This window comes from Anomalospiza imberbis, chromosome 9 (assembly GCF_031753505.1).
Source record: "Anomalospiza imberbis isolate Cuckoo-Finch-1a 21T00152 chromosome 9, ASM3175350v1, whole genome shotgun sequence".
NCBI classification, from domain to species: domain Eukaryota; kingdom Metazoa; phylum Chordata; class Aves; order Passeriformes; family Viduidae; genus Anomalospiza; species Anomalospiza imberbis.
The window spans coordinates 7,649,214-7,675,826 of record NC_089689.1 but is presented as its reverse complement, the minus strand read 5'-3'; the positions used below and the strand labels follow the sequence as shown (position 1 = coordinate 7,675,826).

General features: G+C 43.4%; 1 protein-coding gene across 11 annotated transcripts in view; it reads left to right on the top strand.

Moving 5' to 3' along the window:
- Window positions 1-26,180, top strand: part of SMG7 (SMG7 nonsense mediated mRNA decay factor) — a 51,296-nt gene extending 25,116 nt beyond the window's left edge. For 5 of the 11 annotated variants that reach the window (XM_068199512.1, XM_068199517.1, XM_068199518.1 and 2 more), the window contains exons 5-23: window positions 709-880; window positions 1,708-1,779; window positions 2,761-2,911; window positions 3,243-3,378; window positions 5,341-5,503; window positions 6,588-6,744; window positions 8,990-9,060; window positions 9,373-9,433; window positions 9,825-9,944; window positions 10,181-10,616; window positions 14,245-14,389; window positions 15,590-15,972; window positions 16,710-17,075; window positions 18,553-18,702; window positions 21,102-21,182; window positions 21,758-21,926; window positions 23,197-23,367; window positions 23,477-23,628; window positions 24,105-26,180. In XM_068199512.1, coding sequence (XP_068055613.1) covers window positions 709-880; window positions 1,708-1,779; window positions 2,761-2,911; window positions 3,243-3,378; window positions 5,341-5,503; window positions 6,588-6,744; window positions 8,990-9,060; window positions 9,373-9,433; window positions 9,825-9,944; window positions 10,181-10,616; window positions 14,245-14,389; window positions 15,590-15,972; window positions 16,710-17,075; window positions 18,553-18,702; window positions 21,102-21,182; window positions 21,758-21,926; window positions 23,197-23,367; window positions 23,477-23,628; window positions 24,105-24,218 — 3,270 coding nt within the window. In that variant the 3' untranslated portion in view covers window positions 24,219-26,180. The remainder of the gene's footprint in view (window positions 1-708; window positions 881-1,707; window positions 1,780-2,760; window positions 2,912-3,242; window positions 3,379-5,340; window positions 5,504-6,587; window positions 6,745-8,989; window positions 9,061-9,372; window positions 9,434-9,824; window positions 9,945-10,180; window positions 10,617-14,244; window positions 14,390-15,589; window positions 15,973-16,709; window positions 17,076-18,552; window positions 18,703-21,101; window positions 21,183-21,757; window positions 21,927-23,196; window positions 23,368-23,476; window positions 23,629-24,104) is intronic. The other 6 variants (XM_068199520.1, XM_068199514.1, XM_068199516.1 and 3 more) reach the window with 6 other exon arrangements.
- The last annotated feature ends 433 nt before the right edge of the window (window positions 26,181-26,613 follow it).

The window sequence follows — 26,613 nt, the reverse complement described above, 5'->3', positions numbered from 1 at the left end:
AAAGCGCTAATGAGAATGGCAGAGTTGAGGCTTTCTTTCAATCAGCTTTTGAAATATTTGATCAAGTAGTTGATGCCTTGTTCCTTGAAAAAGTCTGTGTTGGCTTAGCACAAATATTTGCTGACACCTCAGCCACTGAACTGTTAGTATTGCCTTGTGTTGCTTACAAACTTGGTTGTGTTCCAGCTTCTTTCTAGAGTTTAAGTTGGGATAGTGCAGTTTCTTATGTTGGAACAAGCTGCTCTGGAGGGTGAGGGATGTTCCTTTCTAATATTTTCTGAGAACAGTGTCACTTCTTGAAGGCATTAAACCCAGTGTTCTTTTTGAGTGTCCTACTGAAAAAAACAAGACGACAAAGCAAAACCATAAACCCCAACAACATCTGTAGACCTCCCATAGTCAATCTCCACTGATAAATCCTTGGTGATTTAAATATCATGAGGATCAAGTTGCTTACTGGTTTGGGATTAAGAGCTTTTTCTTACTGGCAGATGAACACAGTGGACACAATGAAACTCAATTAATTCCATATGGAGAATGTATTTTCAAGTCTTACTTTCAGTAACTTGAGCTTGTTCACCTCAAATATGTTTGGCTCATCTGTGGCAAGCACACACCTCTGAGTGGCACTCTGTTAGTTCTGTGACTTGTTTTGCTGCCTTTCCAATGCCTGTCTGGAGCTGCTACTGACCCAGCCCATTTTTGCAGTTACTACAGGAATTGTGCACAGTTTTTAATGTAGACCTGCCGTGCCGTGTGAAGTCTTCCCAGCTGGGGATCATTAGCAATAAACAGACGCACACCAGCGCCATTGTGAAGCCGCAGTCCAGCTCCTGCTCCTACATCTGCCAGCACTGCCTTGTCCACCTGGGAGATATTGGTGAGTTTCAGAAGGAAGGGGCTGGGACCTGGAGCTCTGTCTGTGTTCAGCTTCTAGAGAGGGATCTCCATGTACCACAGCAACTGCTGGAGCAAGTGTGCTCCACTTCAGTAGCTCGTTGCTGATTGTGCCTGTGGTCATTGCAGCAGGGAGAAAGACCTGGAAAGAAACTCTGTTCAGACTTACCTAGTGTGTGTTACACATTAACGCACAGAGACAGTTAAACACTGGTTTGCTAGTGATCTGCTAGAGTCTGTCTCCTAGCATTTTAATCATGTTCTAGCTGGTAGGCACAGGGAAGTGCTGAAACTGGTAAGTATTACAAAAGCTTGCTGCAGCCGGCTACCACACTTCTCCATTCCAGAACACTAATGTCTTATGTACAGGGGCACCAGTTAGAAATCCAGTCTTTCATAAATGAGGTATCTTTTTTAGATAAAGTTCAACCTGATTATTTCTTTCTTGATTTGAGTAAATCTTTGTGTTGTAGAAAGTTCTCTTTTCACAGGAATCTGCAGTTGCTTTTTGAACAATCTAAAATAGATCTAGTTAGTGATTGTGCAAAGAGGGATGAAAAAAATTTTTAGCTCTCTGTATGTCATGTTCTTGGCACTGTTGTCTGTAAGACAGCCTTAGGTCTGAGGCAAAACAGCCACCTCAGAATTGAATATGTCACATCTTGGTGCTTTGGTGTAACTGCACATTCTTCTGATGCTTATTTCTGAAATACTAATGAAATGCTCTTCAGGTAAGTTGCATTTTATGAAAATAACTGCAGGGGACTGGAATTTTGTGCCTCAAATTGGGTTTTTTTTCTGTTTTCTTAGCTCGCTATAGGAATCAGACCAGCCAGGCAGAGTCTTACTATAGACATGCAGCTCAGCTTGTCCCTTCTAATGGTGAGTCTGGGATACCTTTTCAGTTCATCATTCCAAAGGAAGATTTGGGGTATTATTTTCTTCTGTGGCAGTTGAAAGCATGGGCTTTTATGTAAATATCCCTCTCCAAATTCTCTGCAAAACCATACAACAAAGCCTCACATGTCAGTAAATCATTTAGATAATGGTTATTTGCATGATCTGTGTTGCTTCCTTTTGTGCAGGTTTAGAAACAAGGAAGGTAATACACAGCTTTACTCCAAGGCTTCACTACTGCTGTACTTTGTTACATTCATACATTATAAAGGACAATTAATGAAAACTTGCTTTATACCAGCATTGGTTTTTTTCTTCTATTGTTTATTCCCATGCCAATTTATAAAAAGTTTATATAAAGTTTCTGATGGGAGTTAATGTGTTCTTTAGTTCAGGGAGCTAGCTTTTTAGCTATTTTCTTCCAGTGGCCCAAAATGTAGGGATGGTGATAGAAGGATAAGTCGCTTCTGAGCTGGGCTGCTGAAACCAGTAATTCAGTTCTTTAGCCAGTTGCATTCTAACTAAACAAAACAAAAACTCAACCCCCTGAAACAAACAAGCAAACAAAATCGGAGACCCCCCCCCACCCACTCCTTCTCCATCCAAAGTAAAAAATAAAAAGCAACAAAAAACCACAACCAAACAAAAACAAACAAAAAAATCCCAAAACAAAACAAAAACCAAACCACCACCAACAACAACAAAGCAACACAAGCAAGCAAAACAAACAAAAAATACAAAAAAACCCTGAACAGCTGATGCACCACAAATTTAGAAGTTTAGAAGCTTTTTCACTGAAGTGGTACAGATCTGAGGCTGGGGTGGAAGGGTCAGCAGATGCATCTGAGCCACTTCAGTCTGCTGAAGAACTTTATGCTCCCTTTCCAAGTGACCACATGTAGTCTGAAATCTAGCATGTTTCCCCCCAGGACAATTTGTTGGACAGCTTGCCTTTTTCTCCCTTAGGTCAGCCTTATAATCAGTTGGCTATCCTAGCCTCCTCCAAAGGAGACCACTTGACCACAATTTTCTACTACTGCAGAAGCATTGCTGTGAAGTTTCCTTTCCCAGCTGCCTCCACTAACCTACAAAAAGCACTTTCTAAAGCACTGGAAAGGTGAGACTAAGTAAATTATTGCCACTCAGGTAAGTTGGAAGATATTTCTTCTAAAAGTACCTGCCTTGCTAGAAGTTTTTCATATATGGCAGTGGAAACAGAAATCGCTCAAGCCTTGTCCAGTCAAAGCATCCTCACAGGTGTATGGAACAAAGAATAGTTTGTGATGCTCCTGGCTGTGATTAGTGAATGCAGGAAATAAGCATATTGTGCCAACACAAAAAGTAGCTTTGCAGGACATGCCTCCCTCATTTTGGAGTAATTGTGTAGTGTTATGTGCAGCTGCGTGTGATTCCAAAGACTGAATCAGGTATTTCTATTCTAAATGCAGTCGTGATGAGGTGAAGACTCGATGGAGCGTGTCTGACTTCATCAAGGCATTTATTAAATTTCATGGCCATGTGTACCTGAGTAAGAGCTTGGAGAAGCTGAGCCCTCTTCGAGAAAAGCTGGAAGAACAGTTCAAGGTTAGTTCTAACAACATATTAATTAGTATATTGAGACTATTTTTAGCAGCTGAGTTCAGAAATTACAGTCCAGTAATCATTCTTTCAAATGATAAAATACAGGAAGCTCAAGTAGCCAATTGAGGAAGGTTTGCATTGCTAACATTGGATAGTTCTGGTAATTTCTGCCAAGATTATGGATTTTTCCCATTTGACACGTGGTCCATTGGTGGAGATACAGGAGAAATCAGTGACCACTGTTGATTCTCTGCTTTTTAACCTGGATAATTCTTGGATACCTGTGAAAAGGACTTGATTAATCTGTGAAGTCTTGGCTTGGTGGCCTGAGGAATTTAGAGAGCTTCATTTTTTGGGTGGCTTTCATTCACTCCCAGTGGTTATTAAAGCTGTTTTTAATCTGCCTTTGAAAACTTGCCTCTCCTGTTAACAGTTTGCCCTTGAAAAGTGTCCCATACAACCTTACTTTGTGCAGACTAGAACTATGCTGAACACGTTTTCCATAGAAAATCCAGGAGTCCCATTGATTACATACCCAGCTCATTATATTGGACAGTACAGCCAAGATCAAAACAAAAGAGTTTTGTAAGGTATTTATGCAAAGTAGTACAGTTTCAGATAGGACATAGTGTTAACTGGTAAATGCCTTTTGGAAACTGCTCTGCTTCAGCGCCCTAATTTGTGGAAAAGCATCAGGGAGGATGGATATGTTCAGCAGAGCAGTGGATGCTTTTCAAAAATAGGGAAGGGAATGTGGTCTGAGCAATATAAAAAAATCACAAACGTTCTTTACAGTCCCTTTACACCATTTTGTCTTGAATTGTGCTGCTACAGCTAGGTTCACACTGTCTTTAAAATAAAATAAATTTAAAAATCCACAGCACTTCCTATGAATTGGCTGCTCCAACCCTGGCCGTTTATGTTGTTTCAGAGTGCTTTTAATCAGTAGTTATGAGCATTGCTCAGAAGTGGAACAGTCTTTATTTTCTGGACTGATCCAGAGTGTTAAAACGGCTAATTTAGCCCTGCTTTGTTGCTTAGATTACCTTTTTTTGTTTGTATTATGCAACATAAGGCCTAATTTATCAGAGAGCAACTCTTCTGGCTTCAAGTTGGACATGGATGTGAAGTTGGCTGTATGGTAGTGAATCACTTTAGCTTTGTGGTTCATTTTAACTCTGAGGAGAGCAGTTGCAGGGTTGGGAGCATTTCAGTCAGGCCCTGGGGGCTGCTGCTGGCAGCTCTGCCAGTCTCAGTTGTCAGCTGTACGGTGCTTCATGCCCTAAATGAGAGAGTCAAGGGCGAACATGGAGCTTAAACCTTTTCCTGATGCTTATACTAGTTAATCCACCTGATTCCTATGTGTCTGAAGATAGGTTGGCTGAGATTTAGGATAGTTCCTTTTTTTCCCACAAAAAGCCTTGAAGTCTCTTTTCCTGTCCCGAGAAAGGTGTCTTTTCTAGCATAGTTACTGAAAGACATTTGTAATTAGCTCTCTCTATTTTATTCCACTAAGGCATTCCATGACCCATGAAATCAGGTGTGGAATTAGTCTTTAATGCATAACCCTGCAGTAGTTACATTTTCCTGGGGTGTTTTTTTAAAATGTCACCTTCTCCATGCTGGTCCTTTGAAAGGCAGACAAACCCAGTGGATCTATGGGCCTTTGCAGTGCTGTCAGTGCACATTCCAAGTTGCACTTGCTCTGGAAGAGAACCATACACAGAGGGGATGTTGATTTGTTGCGTGTCTAAGCTGGTGTACAAGCAGAAATCTTGTGCTTAATAGTGGGATCGTCCTGGAAAGCCCAGTGCTGTGCTGGCAGGAATGACTTGAAAATAAAATCCACAATGAATGTTGTGTAAGAGCAGAAACATTAGTCAAGCAGTGAAGGAGCAACTACCAGTCCTTTCAAGCATGTGTTTTGCCATCTAAAAATATATGCACCCTGTGTCTTTGTTGCAGAGGTTGTTGTTCCAGAAGGCCTTCAACTCTCAGCAATTAGTCCATATTACTGTGATCAACCTGTTCCAGCTGCACCACCTGCGAGACTTCAGCAACGAAACAGAGCAGCACAGCTACAGCCAGGATGAGCAGCTCTGCTGGACACAGCTCCTGGCTCTCTTCAGTAAGTGTGGGAGCTAATTGATTTTTGTAGTTCTCTGGATTTTAATGTGGAATCCATTAGTAATTTCCTGTCAGGATCTAGCTTAATGGCTGTCTGAGGTAAGTGCTGAGAATAGACATTAGGGAGAAAGTTGTGAGAGAAGATGGTCACGCAGGATCATTTATGTCAGCAGTGCTGACTAATACTGGATTTCTGTGTCCAGACTTACTCTGAAGCTTTACAGAACTCTGCATCATTTTCCTGGTTCTGAAAGAGCATTTTAACTTGGGTGCAAAACTGGATCCAGCTTGGCGGTGAGTAGTACCCCTCTTGGGGGCTGCTCCCCAGTTGGCTGCATACAGTTGGAGTTGCTTTGAATGGAACTGGTTCTGATTCAACAGGATTGAAGTTGAAGTTGAGTCAACCAGGACCTCAGATACTTCTATACCTTTGGTAATATCAACCAGGAGATAAGTGAGAGTGCAGAGCATTTTAGATTCTAGCCACATAATGCTGATTTGCTTAACTTGATTGAGGCTGTCGTCAGCTTGGCCTTGTTTGTCAACACCTAAATTTCTGAATAGCTGGATTTCTCCAAATTCCAGCCTGGAGTTGATTCTGAAGGCACCATGGTCACATGGGTGTGGTTACTCTTTCTCAGCTTCTGTGCTCTAAGGGGTCTGGGCTGGGTGCCTGACTGCAGAGCTCCAGTGCATTTGTGTGCCTGCTGGTTGAAGCGAATAAAGTGCAGGTAGGAAGTTGAGTTGATAATTTCTGATAAATAGGTGAGTGACTGTTTTTGCACTGGGCTTGTCTCAGCTGATTTTTTTAACTTACCAAAATGACTTGCCATGACAGTTGAAGAGATATAAACATCAAGATTCTGCTGCATAGTAGAAAACTATTAAAAAGCCCTGTTTTGTGATCTGTTGGTGGATTGTTTAAGATGAGGTAGCTGGGCTGCCTTGTTGTAAAGAACCAGCTCTTAGAATAGGGGTTTATGGGGTGGATATATTTGATTAGGCTATTTGGTCAACTTTGAAGTATCATTCCCACATAATGGAGTTTTTTTTTCTTTTGCTTTTTCCTCTTACTCTGTTTCTAGTGTCATTTCTTGGAGTTCTGTGCAAGTGTCCTTTACAAAATGATTACCAGGAGGACTCTGGGGCTGCATATCCTCTTCCAGCTGTGAAGGTTTCGATGGACTGGCTGAAACTTAGGCCCAGTGTTTTCCAGGAGGCAGTTGTTGATGAAAGACGGTAGTGAGTGTTAATCTTTCTCTTGTTACATTTTGTTGCATGAAGGTCCCAATTACTGTTGATCCACAAATTAGTCATGGGAAAAGTGATCATACAACTCATCATTACAGATACCAAAATGACAGAAAGTGTGTGTGCTAAAAAGTTCATAAAGCAAAACATGAGACTTTTCGGTTACATGAGCAAATTGATTCTTTTAATTGTCTTTAGGTTTGCTGTAAGTTTTTTACAATCAGGAGAATCTATTTTAAAATGTCCAGTTTGAGCATAACTACTGAGTGTTCCTGTTACTGAGTGTTACTATCATCTAGTATAATGATTTCTCAGATTACTGGGGGAAGTGGCAGGAGAATACATGCCTTAATTTTGTGCAATAAACCATCACTTGGGCAGTGCTGGAATGTATTCATCTAGGAGTTAAATTCAGTTTAGTAGAGGGTCTCTTTAAATGTCAATGCAGACATAACTGTTCTGGACTGTTGCTGATTTTTCACTTTTGCAACTAATCTCATAAATTAAGGATTAAATTGCTCAAAACTCACAATTTTTTTAATAGTCTGTTAACTTTTCATGAATTACCGTGATTCAATAAAGTGTTTCTGTAAGGTGATTCTTAGGATTGTAGTGACTGTTACTGATGCAGCTGGATGAGTATTGTTCCTAAGATGGGCTCTCAAGGAAAGCAGTGTGATGCATGGAGAACAGGGGTGCCTATAACTTCGGTTTGTTAAATAAGAAACAAAAAACCCTCTGGAGTTTTGGGAGCTTAAACCACAGAATACCTAAAGGCAAGATTAAGGAAAAGAGTTCAGATGTGGTTTTGAGATGGTGATAACTTCTGCCATTTGCACATCCTCAAGGAAGACTTATGCCTGTATTTTAATAGGCAAGATACCTACTTGATATCAAGGAGTCCCTTCAGAGAGGACATGCAGGTAGTAATTCGTGGAGTAAATGGCTTTAAGCTGAAAGAGGGTAGATTTGGATTGGTTAGAAAGAAATCCTTCCCTGTGAGGCAGTGAGGCCCTGGCCCAGCTTGCTCAGAGAAGCTGTGGCTGTCCCATCCCTAGAAGTGTCCAAAGCCAGGTTGGATGGGGCTAGGAGCAAACTTGGGGTAGTGGAAGATTTCCCTGCCCATGGCACAGGGTGGGAGGTCCCTTCCAGCCCAAGTCATTCTGGGATTCTCTGAAGGAACCCATTTTCTGGGCAATATATTACTGACTTTACTTGCCTTACTGAAGATCTCTGGGGTGTTTTTTCCTTCTTTTGTTCCTTGTCAGTCTTGGGAAGGAGCTGTTGCTCAGTGTAGCGTAGAGAATAATCATGAAGATCATGCTGTCTGTGCCTGCAGCCGTGCAGGAAAGCAGCTGAGGGTGTACAGTGCTGATGGGGGCACGGTGCATTCTCCAGGCCGTGTGCTGCATGATGTCTGAAAGCCTTGCTGAGGAGGACACACCAATTTCTCCTAGACTGAGCACAGTGGGCATCCTGAAATAATTTTCTGTTGTTTCTGTGGTACCCATCAGTAAAGCAGAAGGGTTTTTGGACTTTCGGGTGGGAGCTTCTAGCAAACAGGAGCAAGCAGCCTGGTGGTAGCAGTTAAATGTTAGCACAGTGATCAGTGTGATTTTAAATTTGTTTGCTCCAGGGCCTTTGGGAAGAATTTCCAGTCGTTGCTTGTTTTACTGGTATTGTGAGGGCAAGGCAGGGGACTGCAAGTTCACCTCTGGTTTAATGATCTTTCTTGGTGCAGCCCTTACTTAGAGTCTCTTCTCTTGGTGGTAAATGCTCCAGCACTACAGTACAGTGTTCTTGTTCACGGGGCAGCAGTACTTCTGCACAGCTGTGTCTTAGTAAGTTCTTTTGCTGCCTAAACTGATTCATTGACTATGCCTTGAGAGCCATCAACTTTGGACTGCAAGCATGAATTGCAGACAGGTGCTTGCAGCACTTGCTCACGCTCTAGGTTTATCTGGTTAAATTCACAACAGGCTCTCTGGTCTGCTGGATAATGAATACTGTGCTGTGAGAGCCTGGCTTCCTTGGGAACTTCAGGCTGGCATTTTAGTAATAGTAATTCTTTCAAGAAAGTGGTCTTTTCACTGACACTTTGCAAGAAACCTTTCTTGGGAATCAGAGGATTAATGTAAACTGTGATGGTAACAGCATTCAGTGTTTTTTTGGTAAAGCAAACACATCCCATGTTATGCAGTTTTCACTCAGGGTTTGCCTGTTTTCTAATTTTTAGCATATGGCCCTGGCTGATCTCTCTTCTAAATAGTTTCCAGCCTCATGAAGAAGATCTATCCAGTAATAATGGTAAGGACACTTGTAGTCTGTCCTGTAAAGAGCTGGGAAAACCAATATTTCTCCTGCTGATGTGGGAGTTATAGTTGAAGAGCAAATAAGGAAACAAGTTGTCTTCTTGTATTCATGTGGATACTTTGCAAATGCTTTTTCTTGCTCTGAGCAAACTGCTCTGCGTTATCATTCCTGAATTCCTCAGAATGCGGGGTGGACCGATTTAATAGAAGGCTTTAGTATGTATAGAGACCATGCTGAGGTATCTGCTGTGATACTGTGCTCAGTGCTTTCATGCTTTCCTTATGCTGTTTATTGTCTATTTGACAGCAACCCCCCTTCCAGAAGAATTTGAGTTGCAAGGATTCCTGGCTCTGAGGCCCTCGTTCAGGTGGGTGACAGCCAAAGGATCCTGCACTCTTGCTGATGTCACGACTTCTACAGACATTGGCCTGTTCCTTACAATATCTTATTTATGTATGTTTACTGCTGTAGAGATTGGTGTTGGTCTCTTCAAAACAACTGCAATGGATGGTGTAGCCCTAAGAAATTCTTGAGGTTATAATATTGCTCATGACCCTGCTGAACCTCTTTAATGTAGCTGCATCTTACCAGATGAGAATTACATGTGTAAATCAGACATTCTTAACAGCCATGTTTTGAATAATATCTGGTGAAAGTTCAGAGCTTTTAATAGCAATGCTGACACGTATTTCTAGAAAAATAGGATATTGCAGAGGGTAATTGTGTAATTATTATTCCCTCTTCTGCGTCAATACCAGGAACTTGGATTTTTCCAAAGGCCACCAGGCAATTACAGGGGATAAAGAAGGGCAGCAGCGTCGGATACGGCAGCAGCGCCTGATCTTCACAGGCAAATGGATTGCTGATAACCAGCCAAGGTAATTGCAAGTACTTTGTGTTTTCCGTGCTACTGGAAGCTGAGGTGACACAGGAGCCGGTGTGGAGTGTTATTTTTCTCTCTGTTCAATGCAGCAGTTAGCTGTAATGTGAGCACAAGATGCTGACAGCACTAACAATATGTTCTGGGGGTCAGCATGCTATTCCTTCACAGACTGATTATGATAAGTAATGTACTGTATATACTTGCTTTTTAATTCCTTGCTGTTTTTTTCAGGTTGATTCAGTGTGAAAACGAGGTAGGAAAGCTCTTGTTTGTGACAGAAATCCCGGAGCTCTTACTGGAGGACCCTAGTGAAGCCAAAGAGAGTCTCGCCTTGCAGGAGACGTCCATGGCAGAGCCGCTGTGCGCTGATGGGAGCCCTGGACTCAAATCAGTGCTGTCCTCTGGCAGAAGCCTGAGCAACAGCTGTGATGCAGGAGAAAAACCCATGGTCACCTTCAAAGAGAATATCAAGCCCCGGGAGATGAACAGAGAACAAGGGCGCATCTACCCCCCAAAGGACATAGCGAGGGAGAGACGGGACTTTAGCAAAGGAATAGTAGCAAATAAGAATGATGGGAAGAAGGATAACAATAAAAGGAAGAATGAGACCAAGAAATGCGGCTTGGATAAGATGCAGGAAGCAGGAAAGCAGAATGTGGCAGTTCAGGTAAGCCTTTAGCTCAGAGGAATACTGTGCCTGAGACAGTGTGATGTTGTGTCAGGGCAGTCACTGCTTGTGTAGAGTATGGTAGAGCTGAGGTCTTGCTGTGGGCCCTGCAGCTGCAGCTAATGCTCAATAATGTAAAGTATTTCTACCTCAAAGACCAGGTGATGGTGATCTTAGTATCTCTTTGCATTTCCTTGATGCTAGCTCAAAAAAGGAGGGAGAGTGGGGAAAGTAGTGCAATGAGAGGTGCTATAACTGTCCTAAAAAACAGATTTCTACCCATTCCACAAATTATTTAGGCCACCAAGGCAGTTCATGTGGCCAGGTCATAGTCATGCTCTTGCCATTCTGGGGCCTATTGTGAAGGAACTGGGTACTCTGCATTTTCACTTCAGTTGACTGGTGTGCATACAACAAACTGAACATATCACAAAAGCACTAAATTATATATATGTGGAGTAAGAGCCTCTGTAGTGTGGGTGCAATCAAGTGTCTCTCTGTCAAAGTAAGGAAAGCCACTATGCTCTTAAATTGTCAATCTGTGCTGAGGCACTTGGTCGTAATGGTTTGTTTTCACATCAGCTGCTCTTTTACTGGTTATATTTTTTAGGGGCATGTTTTTTTATCTATTTCTTTGAGCATTACATATGAAATATATCAAGTAAACAGTGAATTTGCTGGTCTGCCTTCCACCGAGTCATAGTAAATGAGGATAGAGACTGTCAGGGCTGATCTGATCTGGACCTGGACAATTTGGCTGTATCTCAGTCATTCCCTGATGATGACTGGAACCATTCAGTGGTAGTGATGGAGATTTCTGTTATTTCCCTAGAGAAACCATGTTAGTTCTTCACTGTTCTTGCAAGTGGAAATTATTTTCTAATAATGCATCTTATGTCCCTTGCCTCTGTAAAAGCCCATCACTGCTGCCCAGGACAGGTCTGCAGAGTAACTCTTCCTCTTTGCAGCTGCTCCAAAGGCCTGTGCAATTGAGGTCTTTTCCCCAGGCTAGACAAACCATCTCTTTCAGTTTTCCCGGCTTTTGTTGTTTAAGACCCTTGGATTATTCTCCCTGTTTTCCTCCTGATGATTTGCTGTTAAACATCATGGTTATGAAATGGAATGTCTGAACTGGCAGCATTATTCAGTTGGTTTTGCAGGGGAGCCATACCTTGGGGTACAAAGGGTTTCTGTAAAGGCTACAGAAAGCAGGGGCAATAGTTTGTGAGTCGTGGAACGTGATTCTGGTATCTGAAAACCAACATAGGTGAGTTAGAATAGCAAGTTTCTTATTTATTTGTCAAATGGATTTGGAATGTCATTGCAGGTCTGAGCATAACTTCCAGTTTTGATCTTTGTGCCCCTGTCTTGCAAAATAAGGACTTCAGGTGGATAAAAGCCTACCAGATCCGAGGACTATGTGTAGCTTTCTGGATAGGGATGATAGCTTATTTATCAGAAATTTGCTGTATTTAGTTTTAAGATACAACAAACCCAGCTGTAGCAGGATCTGCTCTGATGTTGTCTGTTATTGTTTGTCTCTTCTTCAATAGTAATTTTGGCTTTTTAACTCCATCAGCTGTATTTAGGGCAACAAATCCAGTGAAATGCCTTTTGTTTTGTTTAGTTTGGTGGGCTTGCTTATCCAGACCTGCTCCAGAATAGAGGGAGGGCTTGCTTCCCCCCACACTGAGAAACCAGTGTAGGTTTCATACCAGTTGGTGGACTGTTTGCGTTCTGCTTTGGCACTCCTGGCAATTTCATGCTTTATTTCCTACAAAGTTCATTGCCTTCAAAAGCTTAAATGCTGCAGTTCCTACTGTGCAAAAATGTGAAGAATGTGGTATGGAAGTGATCAGTCCTGCTTTGCAGATACATGGGAAACTTGCATGCTCAGACAGGATGTGATCTGGGTTGAATCTCTGCTCTTTAGGGAAGATAATGTTAGGAGCCAAGGAAGTTCAGTGCAGACTAACTCAAAGTGTAGCATACTCTTAAGTAGGTCCCTGTGATAAAGTGGTGCCTCTCTCAAGCACTGTGTAGGAGCACTTAGGGCTATTGTGGGGGTAAATATTTGGTAGCATTGACACTTCTGAGGTGATATCAAATAGAAGCAAGGAAGGAACTGAAATTTGTCTTGATTAATTGATTTTAGTAATTTATGGTTTTATGAAGTTAACTGTAGATCATGCAGGCGGCCTTTTGGAAGCCATCCTCTGGAAATGTGTTATAGCATACTTGAGATTTTGGATGGATAGAGCTTGAGTTTTAAAATGCCATGGCAGGAAGAGTGTCTTTGAATTCTCCAGCATTTCTGTAAAAGAATGCAGAGTGCTGGATATGGGTTATAAAAATATTTGGCTTATTGTGGAGGGAAGAGGGACAGCACAATGTAAGTTAAATATGCTGAATGTGATGGAGGGTGAAGAGATGTGACATAGCAAGGGCCTGCATAATTCGTGGTGTTTCGCATCAGCCAGAACCTTGAGGTGGATTTCCCTCCAGACCTTTTCTAGTGGGAAATGAAAAATCCACCCAAACCTCCCAATTTTACAAATGCAGAAAGAACCCTACACTCCCATAATTTCTAAATGGGGAAATTCAATTTGAAAAAGAACTTAAGAAAGAATATGAATGCATCTATCCCTTTACTACTGTAAATTGGCAGAAAACAACTGTCCTGTAACTCCTTTCAACTCAGCAGCACTAAATGTCTAAATAAACCCCACACAGTTATGGTGTGGGGGTTATTGTTGTTTGGTTTGGATTTTTTTTTTTAATTTGATCTCTGATACAACCCTTTCTTTCACTCACCTTTGAGGCTTGGTGTCAGGTCTGCTCCTGGGCCCTTTCTGTATTGCCCGGGTTCCTTGCTTGCTGTCTTTTTCCTGCCTGCTCCATCTTGCATTCCAGGCAGTTCTGCCGAGCTGAACAGAAAGGGAAAGTAGTCTTCCCCTCTGTCTTCCTCCCCAGGAAGACCCAGACCGCGGGAGACTCAGAATAAGGTAAACATTACATTACATTCTTCTCTCTGCCTTTAACTGGTGCAGCTCTTTTAACATAACACCCCGCAGTTACACAGTAAACTGAATGAGGTGAAGCCCTTCTGCTGTTTGTCTTGTATGCTCTGGGTCAAAAGAATTCCATGGTGTGGAGGAGTTTGTGCATATACATCACCGTATGGATTAGGCTGAGAGAACTCCCCAGGAAGAATGTGGCAGTGTTTGTTTTCTAAGGTGCTGCAGGTAAGTAACATAATTTAGGTTGAAGCAGTGCCCTAGGAGAAGCATAGTAGCATCTGCACGTTTTGTTTTTAAGCACTGCAGGTGAGCAGCGTGGTAAGTTCATTGGATGGTGTGAGATACTATGTCTGCTTCTCACTCTCATGCTAGAGAAGGAGCCTCTTGCATCTTCTGAGTAAATACCTTTGAGTGCTTTTGTGAGGCAAGAAGTGCCTGAGGACATGCAGGGTAATCTGTCTGAGGTCAGTGAGGAGGGCTCTGTGTAGGGAAAAGAAAATAATTGCTCAGACAGTCTGAGAGTTTAATTTTTGCCTTGAGACATGATATGGTTAATGTGGAAATTTAGGACAAGTGATTTAATTTCTTCATACTTTCTTTTGCATCAGGTGAAATCCCAATCGGAGATGAGGAAGACTCCAGTATCTGAAGCCAGGAAAACACCTGTAACTCAGACTCCAAGCCAGGCCAGCAGTTCCCAGTTCATCCCTATTCATCACCCAGGAGCCTTTCCTCCCCTTCCTAGCCGGCCAGGTAATTCGCATCATTCTTTTGAAGTGTCATTTATTGTTGGCTAAAGAAGATCCTGTAATAGTGGTTGGTACAGCCTCTGGAATTTAGGGGCTCTGTTAATGAACTTGAATTTTCCTGCTGAACATCTTATCAAGTAGTAAAAAGGGGTATAGCAGAACTGAAACAAGATAAATAAGATTCCATGTGCTTTGGAATCAAGGTTTGTCATGAAATCTGCCACCTGCCCTCTGGTTTAGTGGGTGTGAGATCAAGGAACTTCACGCTAGGCTTTTCCTGTAGTTAGTCTGAACATGACAAAGCTTTCTGCTAGCACTGCTTCTGAAGCATTCCCTGTGCTTCAGACTCCATTGCAAAAGATCAATCACACTGCTTGCTTTAAAACTCTCTTTTGTAGTGGTGCTCATGTTTGAAGCTGTAATTTGTGTGGTCTTACTTGTTGCTGTGTTGCGTGTCCCATTTTGCTGTGGAGTCTGCCTGTCATACCTTGCTATCCATGTTTGCTCATGGAATAACTGGAAGCTGTGTCTTCCCTGCACGTGTTGCATGGAGCTCCTCAATATAAGGCAGATGGGCATCTTCCCTGTCCCAAAGTTATCTGATCTGTGAGACACAGAATTAAAGCTTGCCTTCCAAACCTGGCTTTTCAGTGTGAACTACAGGGAAGGAATTGATCTTACAGATATGAGGATTTATTTGGTTACCATCTGTCTCTCTCTAAATTGATCCAGAGACTGGTGGTCCTCTGAGAGGAAGCAGTACGTATACTGTATGGATTGCTTCTGTTTATTCCTGCAGAAGTTTAGTCCCTGAAAGTGTGTTTGAAGGGGAGGAAACTCTGGGGGCAAAGCATGAAAAACCCAAGAGCAATGAAGGAAAAAAGTAATGGGGATCAAAAAAAGCAGGGAGGTTGGGAGGCAAGGACTGCAGGGATGTGGAAACATATCCTCAGATACTGCCATGCTGACCACTATCAGTGCCTGGAATATTGCAAGAAAACTCCAAAACAAACTTGGAATTCTTGTGTGATCACAGCCATGCACATGCCAAGGTGAGGAACGACGTTGTAGTGCATGTGTGCAGACTGGTGCCACCTTTCCTGAAAGAACAGCTTAGGAAGAGAAACCCCCACTAAAAGTTTTCTGGAGGGAGTTGTATGTTCTGCCCAATTGTGATTAAAGGTGCATTTTTTACCTCTTCCAGGATTTCCTCCTCCGACCTATGTTGTTCCCCCTCCTGTGGCTTTCTCCATGAGCACGGGGTACACCTTCCCAGGTGGTGTTTCTGTCCCAGGAACCTTCCTCCAGCCCACACCTCACTCGCCTGCAGGAAACCAGGTGCAAGGTGGGAAACAGTCCCACATTCCTTACAGCCAGCAACGGCCCTCTGGACCAGGGCCAATGACCCAGGGACCTCAGCAAACACCACCTCCTTCCCAGCAATCCCTCTCATCTTTACCAGCTCAGGCAACAGCACAGTCCGCAAGCCAGTTACAGGTCCAAGCTCTGGCCCAGCAGCAGCAGTCCCCCACGAAAGCTGTGCAGGGCCTGGGGAAGAGCCCGCCACACCACTCTGGATTCCAGCAGGTAAACTTGGCCTGTGCTCTCTGCTGGGCTTTATTTAAAAATAAGTGGCAATGTTCAAGACTTGTCTTCCTGGATTACCTTTCAAAATTGTCATTAAAGAATTTTCTGATTGTAAACTCCTGGGCAAATTTGAAAATGAGCTGAAGTTTGGTGGGTGTGAGCATATGATGCTGTAACTGAAGGGAAGGTATGTACTGGAATGGAATATCTTTTCTGTCTTCTATTTGCTGTGTGTTTCTTATATAGACAAGGTATGGAGATGGTATGTCTGTCTCACGCCTTTCTAGTTTTCTCGTGTGAGTGATGAGGACTGAGGGGGAGCCTCCACCTGCACTCTCCTTTTGGCTAACTGGTTGCAGTGTCAGTTCCCTTACAGCTCTTAGTTCCTTTGCTCACCTTGTGCTGCAGAAAAATCTCCCTTCTGGCAAATCTGGACCCAGTGGTGAGACCCTGCTTGTGTTCTGGGCAGCAAAATGCTAGCTCAGTACCTTGCTAAAGGTTTAGTTTGTAGGCTTTTGGGTTAAAAGTAAGGATTCTACTTGGCTGTTGGTTTAAAGCTTGGCTAGAGAATATTAGATGCCTATGGAAATTGCTTTTGATGAATAACACAGACATTCCACAAACATTCTGATTTGCTATCACGCATGAGCCAGGCTGTGACAGCTTGGATGGAGTTAAGCATTCAGGTAACATGAATTGTTCCTCCCTGCTGGTGAAATCCTGTGTCTCTGCCTCAGTATCCACAGACAGACTCGTCGAAGCAGCTCTGGAACCCCCCTCAAGTCCAAGGCTCCCTGGGGAAGATCATGTCTGTAAAGCAGCCCTATTACCTGCAGGCCCAGGACCCTCTCAAACTCTTTGAACAGTCATTACAGCCTCCTGTGATGCAACAGCAACCTCTGGAGAAAAAAATGAAGCCTTTCCCAATGGAGCCATATAACCAGAACCCCTCAGAAGTCAAGGTGCCAGAATATTACTGGGACTCTTCCTATGGCATGACGGACAACAGGGTGATGACCCAGCAGTCGAACATGGACCGCCGGGGGAAGCGGCAGGGAGTCTTCCGCTCCGAGCAGGATGCTGTCTCCAGGATGACCTTTGAGGTAAGACCCATGCTACAAGTGGGGAGAACTAAGGCTCTGGTATTCCTGGCAGCTCTTGGTGTTTCCTTGTTTCAGGAATGCCCTGTGGTCCCAAGTAGGTCAATGTAAACTTATTTGGAAGACACCTGAGCGTCAGTACCAGGGGTACCAGCACAAAGTAATGAATTTTAGTAGGCTCTGTGAAGTATCAGTCTCTTGAAGATTTGGTTTCAAGTAGAAGTAAGTCCTGTTCACTGTGGGTGTGACATCCATCTCTGTGCTGTGTCTGCCAGGTCGAGAAACATGGCAGCTGATAGTTTTGGGGAAGACTGTTCTCTGGCAACCGATGAAAACCATAAAAGCCCCCCCAAATAATTGCAGTTGAATTATTACACTTTAAGTGAACTCCTAACACTGCTATAATGAATTGAATGGCTGAGGCTGCAATAGGTTGAGCAATCAAGGATGGTAGCAGTGGTCTTGTTTTAGATTTTTTTGTTTGTTTCTTCTTCCTGAAAATCCCACCACACTGAGAGAGTTAAATGTCTTCCTTAGCTCCTGGTTGCAGTAAATTGAATACTTTACTTCTGTTCATGTAATCGTGCTTTATGTTGGTGTTTATAAACCCACCAATCTCTGTTTTTTATTAACAGCCCTGGAGTTGTCTGTGAGTGCTTTTGGTGATGTGGAGGTTTAAACAGAGGCCTTTTAAACCTTCAGTTGGGTGTGCCTCTGTAAATGCACTCAGGACTTGGAGAAGGTCAGCTGATATCACTTGGCTCATCCTTCTGAGAGAAAAGCCAGACAATGTACAGGAGTACAATGTACAGACCATGTACAGTACTATGCTGATGTCAGGTTGTAGTTTTTAGATGGAGACAGGGTCAAAGCCTGGTCTTCATTCCTAAAATGGAAACCTTGCCAAGGTGCCAGCACGTTGTGCTGCAGAGAGAAGCTATGCCTGTGATGCTTGTGCTTTAAGCATCCCTCACAAAAGTGAAGATGTCCCGTCTGACCAGCACTGAGCAGATTTTACTGGCCATGGAGGCTGGTCAGCTGTGGGTTGGCATAGCAACTATCACCAGTGGAAATAAGTCTCACGGGATTTAAACTCCACAAGCAGAGAAGAGATGATACAAACATAATTCTACTTGAAACCTAAATTACTCACAGGTCAGCTGTGGAAGAATGGCTATAAGATTTTGTTTGTTGTCTGTGCACGTGGAAGCAGGTTCAGTACGTGGTATGGATGCATGGGGAAGCAGACACTCTGCTGATTTAAGCTCCCTGCTGTCACTTTGATGCGTGGTCCTCTCCCCGTGCGCACTTGGCACAACGCGTGGTTGTGTCTGCTCAGAGTTCTCTCAGTGTGTGCCTCGGCACCATTCTCACCTCGCCCTCTGCATGCTGCCTTCTGCCTTCCTCTTGCTGTTCTCTCTCCTGCTCTGGCTGTTCTTTCTGCCTTCTGTTGTCTCACTGTGCTCATTTCTGTCACTAGGACCCCAAGAGCTCCCCTCTGCTTCCTCCGGACCTGTTAAAGAGTCTGGCTGCCTTGGAGGAGGAGGAAGAGCTGATTTTCTCTAATCCTCCCGATCTTTACCCAGCTCTGCTGGGGCCTCTCGCCTCTCTTCCTGGACGAAGCCTCTTTGTATGTATTTGATGTAATACTGCTGCTTCTCTCTCTTAACTGGCATCTCTTTCTTCTGTGAAGTTATAAGAAATGTGAAATTCCTTTCTCTCCCCCATACCTCCTGTCCACTTTCCTGCCTTACCTTTGAGCTAGTTTTCACAGGGGTGAAAACTACAGCTTTTGGGCTGTATCCAGGCCTGCTAATTTGCTCAGAAATCAGAGTAACTGTGGGGTTTTTGTAAGTGCAGTCCACAGGAGAGGTGTTGATGCATCGTGATACATCATTTAATGCACTTGCTCTTCTGCAGTTGTATGGGTTTAGTAATAAAGGGCAGGGGAGACACTGATGGGGCTGTGGGGAGTCATCAGAACCAGGGTGTAGTGACAGGACAAGGGGAGTGGCTTCAAACTGACAGAGGATAGGTTTAGATGAGATACTAGGAAGAAATTTTTTCCTGTGAGGTTGGGGAGAAGCTGTGGCTGTCCCATCCCTGGAAGTGACCATGGCCAGGTTGGATGGGGCTTGGAGCAACCTGGGCTAGTGGAAGGTGTCCCTGGGCAGTGGGGTGGAATGAGATGAATTTTAAGGTCCCTTCCAACCTGAGCCATTCTGCAGTTCTGTGATATGATTCTGTGAATATAATCTGCATATAAAAAATCCATAGAGGCAGGGGGATGCTGCCCTATTCAATGCAGAAGAGATTGATAAAAGAGAAAATGGCTTTGGAAGAAAATAGCAATTAACTGGATAAACACACAGTAACTCTTATAGAAATACAGTTATTTTTGACAGAGGGACTTTTTTCATACATTTTTTGTATTAAAACCTTCCTAGTTCACTAGCTGGTGGGTCTCAGAGCTATTGAATTTTTAAATTGCCTTTGAAAATGCAGCATGCCTCTCTGCTATGGCTACAAACACCTTAATTAAATCATACTCATTCAGATTAGTTGCCGTAACAAAGAATTATTTGTGACTACTCAAAATCTCTGATTAAGTCTCTTCCTCAGTTATTTTACCTGCTATCCCAAGGAGCCAGTTGCAAAAGACACCAATTTCTGTCTCATTAGATAACTTTGCTAAGCAACTAATAGCTGCTGCTTTAGCAGCTTCTTTTGAAGCTCCTAGTGTTGTGTCTGCTGACAAATGGAAGGAAATCTTTTGCTGTGCAAGTCGTGTGGATATGCAGAGTGGGAGTTTTGTCTGTCTTTTAAAACGTGCTTTCAAAGTAATGAGCCGTCACTTTGAAAATCTAACAAGCTAGAGGCTGCTTGCCAAGAAAATGAGGCTGTTTGTCTTAAGTTTACAGAATGAAAGCAAAAATATTCCAGGTACTGTGGCTGTTTTAAAGACAGAGATAATAGTTCTGGTTTTTGTGGTTTGAATAATAAATTTTAAAACATCTGACATGCTGAGCTGGCGAGAGTGCAAGAGGGGGTTTATTTGTAACAAGACTACAGCTTTTATTTTGGTTCACACACATTTTTACTTACGGTTTTACTAATTCTATGGTTTGGTGATCCAGATCCTAGATTTGGTGATGTTCATTGTCTACTAGCCAAGCTTGGTAATTTTTCATTGGTTTCTGTCAGTGATAACTTAGCTATTTCTTCTCTGAATAGACTCGTTTCAGAGACAGTGTTTTTCACTCCTTAATCATAGTAAGAACCAAACAGAAAGACAAGAAATGTTGTGCTGGAAATAACAATTGTGTGAGAGGGAGGTGGCATAGATGGTGGGAGAAAGGTTGTGGTCTGTAATAATCTTTACATGGAAATAAAAAGGCCACGGGAGTTTTGGAACCTTTCTTTTAAACATTTGGGTTGGTTTTCTTTTTCCTTCCTCTCTGCAAGTAATTTATAATGGAAATGAGACAGTGCTAAATGCTGTTGGACTACTAAACCTAATTTAAAAAGCACTTAGCTGCTCTCACTGTCTCAGAATGTCTCTACAGCAGGGATGCTCTCAGAACTGAAAAAATATTCTGTCAATAGCCAAATATAAGAGTCTAATCTTGTTTGAAGGAGTTACTGTGTCACTGGGAGGGATCCTGTCTCACTTGTACAAGACTTTCTCACTTGTATAAGGTTTTACACAACCATAAGGTATTTTTGGCAGGAGTCTCCCCTTTAGCTGTATCAGAGTATTAGACTTTGCATTTGAAAACATGTTCTGGGTCTGAGACTCTCAGCTGTCATGTTTGTTGATTTGTAGATTATTAACTATAGGTAGTAGGAAAATTATTGATTTTTTGCACTTGTTAGCCTGCCTCCCCTGTCCTCCAAGGTGCTGGAGCTGAAATTCAAGACAAGTTGTAAATGTGACCAAAACCACTTTGGCAGTTTCTGATTATGCACTTTCCTCCTGGTCCCTTCGCTGAGCACTAACTGCACTTTTCCCCTTTTTGGTTTCTGAAGAAGTCCCTGCTGGAAAAACCATCAGAATTGATGTCTCAGTCATCATCTTTCCTGTCCCTCAGTGGCTTTTCTCTAAATCAGGTGAGTGAGAACCAGAGTCCAACACCTTTTGCTGTTTCAGCTTGTGGTTAAGCCGGTGGAAAACCTGAAAGAAATCCACAGTGATGTGTAATTTCACTCTGTATCAACCTTAATCTTTGCCTTTATCAGTTTTCTTCCCAAATTCATCTTAGCTATATCTCTGCAGATGTACTCTTGAATCTTGCTGAGTTCAGGGGCCCTTTGCTCTCAGTGAAGTAATGAAATTGACTGAAAAGGTGCATCTCAAGGTGCTGTGGTGTGTAGGTTTTTATTTCCAGAGCAATGAATTACCTGTTCTCTTCCAGAGCATTGAGCAGGGTCAGTGCTTTTGACAACTTTTCTGAGTACTGGGAATATGAAGATTTTGTGAAGACTTTGCAGTCCAGCCAGGAGAAATCTGTCCTGATTCAGAATGTGATGGACTTAATGTTAAATTAAATGGTTAAAGAAGATGGGCTGGGAAGAGAAAGAGGAAATAGGAAATATTTTGAACTATAATTGTTTCCTTTGTACAGTCTCAGTGTCTGAAATAAGTCTAACACATAAGCTCTTATATTGTTTGGTTTTTTTTTCAGGAAAGATATCCGAACAACAGTATGTTCAATGAGGTATATGGAAAAAACATCAATACCAGCACAAAAACAGAAGTCACCCCTTCAGTTGCCCATCAGGAGACCTCACTCTATTCTCTCTTTGAAGGGACTCCGTGGTCTCCCTCCCTTCCAGCCAGCTCAGGTAATCCTGGTATGGCATTTCTTGTGTCTAGTGATTTAAGATAATTTGAATTAATTCTAAACCAACTGCAAGTTACTTGTAACTGGAAATAAAATAATCCCCCCCCCTGCCCCCCCCAAAGCTTGCTTGGCAAGATCTCTGAAGGTTTCTGTTTTACTTTATAAATCTTCAGAAATACAAGGGGATTCTGTAATTAATACAGTGTAAGAACCTGGATTTTCATTTAAGTAGTTGAGCAGGATAAATGTTGTAGGAGGTGATAAATCCTGAAATCTCTTTAACATGATTTTCTGACTGTCATTTGGGAGTAATGCTTTAACTCAGATGTCCATATACTTTGTGTTGCTTTTTTTTTGGAAAAAGCAGGAGGAACTGGATTTCATAATGCAGATGTTTGAAAAAGAAACTGTATGAGGGAAGAGTGGAGGAAAATACAACAGTAGTGGGGTTTGTTGCGTTTGGGTTTTTGCTTTTAAGCAGCCCATAAAGCAAACCAGCTTCTTTGTCAGTAATTATCTTAAAGGCATAAACCATAACTATTATGTCATAATTTTAATCTCACTAAAAATCCAGAAGAGTGTGAGAAAGGAGTTACTTGAATCTTAAGAACAGAATGGATTTTAAATAACATCTGCACTGGATGAGATGTTTGGTGGGACTTGTGCATCCAACCAGGAAAAGCCGTTGTGGGTGAAATGGAGGGAGTTGCAAAGTGCTTTTATTCTAGCAGGATTTTTGGCTCACATGGCTTCAACTCCCTTGCCCTTCAGCTCTTCGTTTGTTCTGTTCTGCCTGTGGACAGCCTGTTTCATGATCCCTCTCCTCTTTTGCTCACTATTGGGTTCTGGTCTGAATTGTTTTAACACTCACATAAGTGTAAAACATTCTCAGACCTGAGAGTTGAAGTTTTAAACTTGCAAACTCCTCAAGGTCTAATCTGATTTTTCTATTGGTTTGTCAAGCTTGGAGACAGTTACTTTTTAGTTTGAGACAAGTTCTTCAAGAGAGGTGAGGAAACTGGCTTTGCCTAGCCAGCCCTCATGAGGTGTCCTGGGTTTTGTTTTTCTTGTAAGCATTAAACACAGTCGTTCTGTTGTAAATTTTTCACTCAGAATTTAGGAATTTGCATTCTGCTCATGTAATGGAGGGAATAAAAACTGACCTTCAGCATTGTAGCAAACTGGGTGATGGCAGAATTGCAGCAGCACTAAGAAATTAAAAACTGAGAGGCTCCTGCTATCTCTGCTGACCTTTTTTCCTCTTCCCTTGTAATCCCTAGATCATTCAACACCAGCCAGCCAGTCTCCTCACTCCTCCAACCCCAGCAGCTTGCCAAGCTCCCCTCCAACCCATAACCACAATTCTGTTCCTTTCTCCAACTTTGGACCCATTGGGACTCCAGACAACAGAGACCGGAGAGTCGCAGACCGCTGGAAAACAGATAAGCCAGGCAAGTGCTGGGTTCCAGGTTAGCACAGAGCTAAATACCATCATTTGGTGATGCTTGTTTTGCACTGCTTTTGCCATGTCACTTTGAATTTGTCTTTCTGCCATTTTAGCAATGGGAGGGTTTGGTCTGGACTATCTCCCAACAACGTCATCCTCTTCGGAGAGCAGCTGGCACCAGTCCAGTGCTCCCAGTGGTACCTGGGCAGTCCAAGGCCCTCCTGCCATGGAGGACTCTTCAGCTGTGCTTATGGAGAGCCTGAAGGTGGGTTTGGCTGGGGCTTGTGCTCAGGGATGGGTCTGCAGGCTGGATGATCAAGTGATGGGCATTAGCCTGTTGGAAGCCCAGAGTTCTTCCTGCAGATTCACTTACACAAGGCAGTGTGGGAGGTGTCACCAATGCAGGAATATGTCACAAATTTACTGTTCTTCCTGGTTTTGAGATTTTGTGGAACAAGCCCAGGCTGGCAGAACTGGAAGAAATTCTAACATTAGCTTTGACTAGTCTAAAATTAGTAATAGTTAATGTGGGATGAATTTTTATGGTAATGAGGGTTCTGGGGGAGGATGAAGTTCTTCCAGGGAGCCTCTTTTTAGGTCTTCTTTGAAGCCTGGTTAGCTTTTGTGATAAGCCAGGTATGAGCGAAAAAGAGGGAGAATATACAACATGGTGCCTGTTTCCCACCTCGTAGAGGGGCTGTGTAATGCAAGGAGGTGCTAGTGTTGGCTGTTTGTTTTCAGTCCATCTGGTCCAGTTCCATGATGCACCCCGGCCCCTCGGCCCTGGAGCAGCTGTTGATGCAGCAGAAGCAGAAGCAGCAGCGCGGACAAGGTGCCATGAATCCGCCACATTGAGACAGAGGAGGCAACCCTTACAACGACGGCTCCATAAACCATGGCATGTTGGGTCTGTGGGACTGGCACACACAGTCCTGTGCAGGTGGCAGCCCTCTCTTCTGTTCCTTGCTGTCAGGAGGGCGTAAGTGCTCCACCAACCCACTGAGTGTGCACAAAACGTCTGCAGTGCAAGCAAACAACATCAGGAACTCTCCCATCCCCCGGGCCCTTCGGAGGGAGAGAGGAACTGCTGTTTGGCTCACTCAGTAACCCAGTATCACCGCCTCTCACCTTCTCCATTGTGCATGTCCCCAGCCACATGGGAAGTAAAAGCTGAGAGCAAAGGGCAGATGGGAGAAGCCAATGAGAACTTCTCAATCCTTTTCCTCTCTTTGGGGAGATACAATAGGAATCCATTAATGATTGCTTCGCTGACTGAGAATGTAGTTGAAATTACTCCTAAACATCTTTATTACTATCTCAGTAGTAAGATCACACTGAATTCTGTACACAGACGTGCTTCATAGTCAGTGTGTAGCAATGAAAGCCCCAGTTGCTGCTCCAGTCACAGTGGGTGGTGATGAGGTGGGGCTCTGTATCCTGGACTAGCAAAGGAGTTTCATGAAAGAGAGTCTGGCACTTGGCACTGCTTCACCCTGAGGCTTTGGGTGGGTTAGAGACTCCAGCATGAAATGCCCTTCTCTCAGTAGGTGTTTGAGCTATAAGGGGTGACATGGGGCCTCTCAGCACTCTGCTGAAAAGCAAGTTAACTGCTATGGGGTTTTAAATTAATGTGTGATTCCTGTACATTTTACTGTAGCATAGTGGCTAGCCCCACAAAAGGCAGGCTAGTCTGTGCATTCACAGCCTGACTCATTTTAATAAGTAGGTAGAAAGCTTTCAATGGGTTTTTTTTTTGTTTTGTTTTGTTTTGTTTCAGTTTGGTTTTGTTTTTTCTCTTTCCATCCTCCCATCTTCGCTGAACGCTCGTAGTTTCATTACCATGGCAGAAAATAATCAGGGGTCCAGCAGGGCTGGGTGAATCCGACAGCCAGCCCAGACAGCATGGGGCATCCGCACGCCCGGTGAGGCACAGGTCAGCTCTGCAGAAACCTGTCCCAGCTGCAGCCCCAGGCTTTCAGTGCCAGAAACAAATCCAAGGCACCCATGGACACATGGAAACAGCACAGTGCTGTTCATAGACGAAAAGGTGCAGAAGGGAAAAGGAAAAAAACGTTTTATTTGCTATTTATTAGGGGGAAGGAAGACTGGAAGTTTTGTTAAAGAAAAGGACAGCATTTTTGTTAGATTTCCCAGGGAAGTTACAGAAACAGACTCAATGTCCATTTGCTGTTTTTAGCAGTAGGGGTTTTTGTGACGATTCAGGATCTCTGGGCTAGAATTCAGCTGCAGAACAAAGCACATGCAGGAGCCGAAGTGATGCTGGAGTCTGGGCAGCCCCAGAGAATACAAAAAGGGAAGGCGGAGGAGACCCAACACCCTTGGGGTGCGAGAAGCTCCCTATGAGCTCCACCTGAGCAACATCACTGTTCTGTGTTGCATTTCAAAGCTGTATTTCCTTTAACAAGTCCAAAAAGTGAAGTTCCCACCTGGTGGTAATCCAGCCCACCCTGTGTGTCCCCTCCAGCCCTCCCGCTGTGTGTCCAAGCTGTGCGCCCAGGCAGCTGCGACATTCCCGTGTTCGCACCGTCACTGACTCTTGCACCCCAGACTAACCAGGAGCACCATCTCACTCCCGGCCGTGCAGGTCCCAGCTGCACCGTTCCACTTGTGCATGAGCACTCGGCCTCGGGAATGCATCTGACCCCGCCTGCTCTCCAGCACCTGGAGGAGCAAGAGCAGGGGCCCCCAACAGAAACTGGTTTGTGTTGTAAGCTTTTTTTGTGTTTTCTGTCTGTCTGTGCAAGAACTGCAGCTGCCGAAATCAGCTTTGCCTTTAATTAAACCATGTTCTCTCCATCCAGGTCTGTGTGTAGCATTTATTTCCTGTGTGACTTGGCTTCAGGCCTTTAAGAATGCATTACTTTTCTGTAGAAGCCAGAAGAATGTTTGATTTTTTTTTTTTTTAATTTGAAACAGACCTAAATTAATCACAGTGATTCTGGCTTGGGCTTGGTACTGATAATTTGGTTGTGGTTTTGTGCTGCCTGTGTAGTGTGTTTTACATACTGAACGAAATATGTAGGATGGGAGCAGCTTGCAAAGCTCCTCCCTAGTTGCAGACTCATCCTGGTACAGCGTGTGCAGTGTACAGATGGAGGGCACAGGTCCTTCTGTCAATAACTTGCCTGCAGACCAGGGTGTTCACTGTTTCCATGCTTCCAGGTATGTGGCAGGAAACTCTGGAGATGTTCTGGTTTTGAAATTACAGGTGTTTATTGTCTCCAGAATA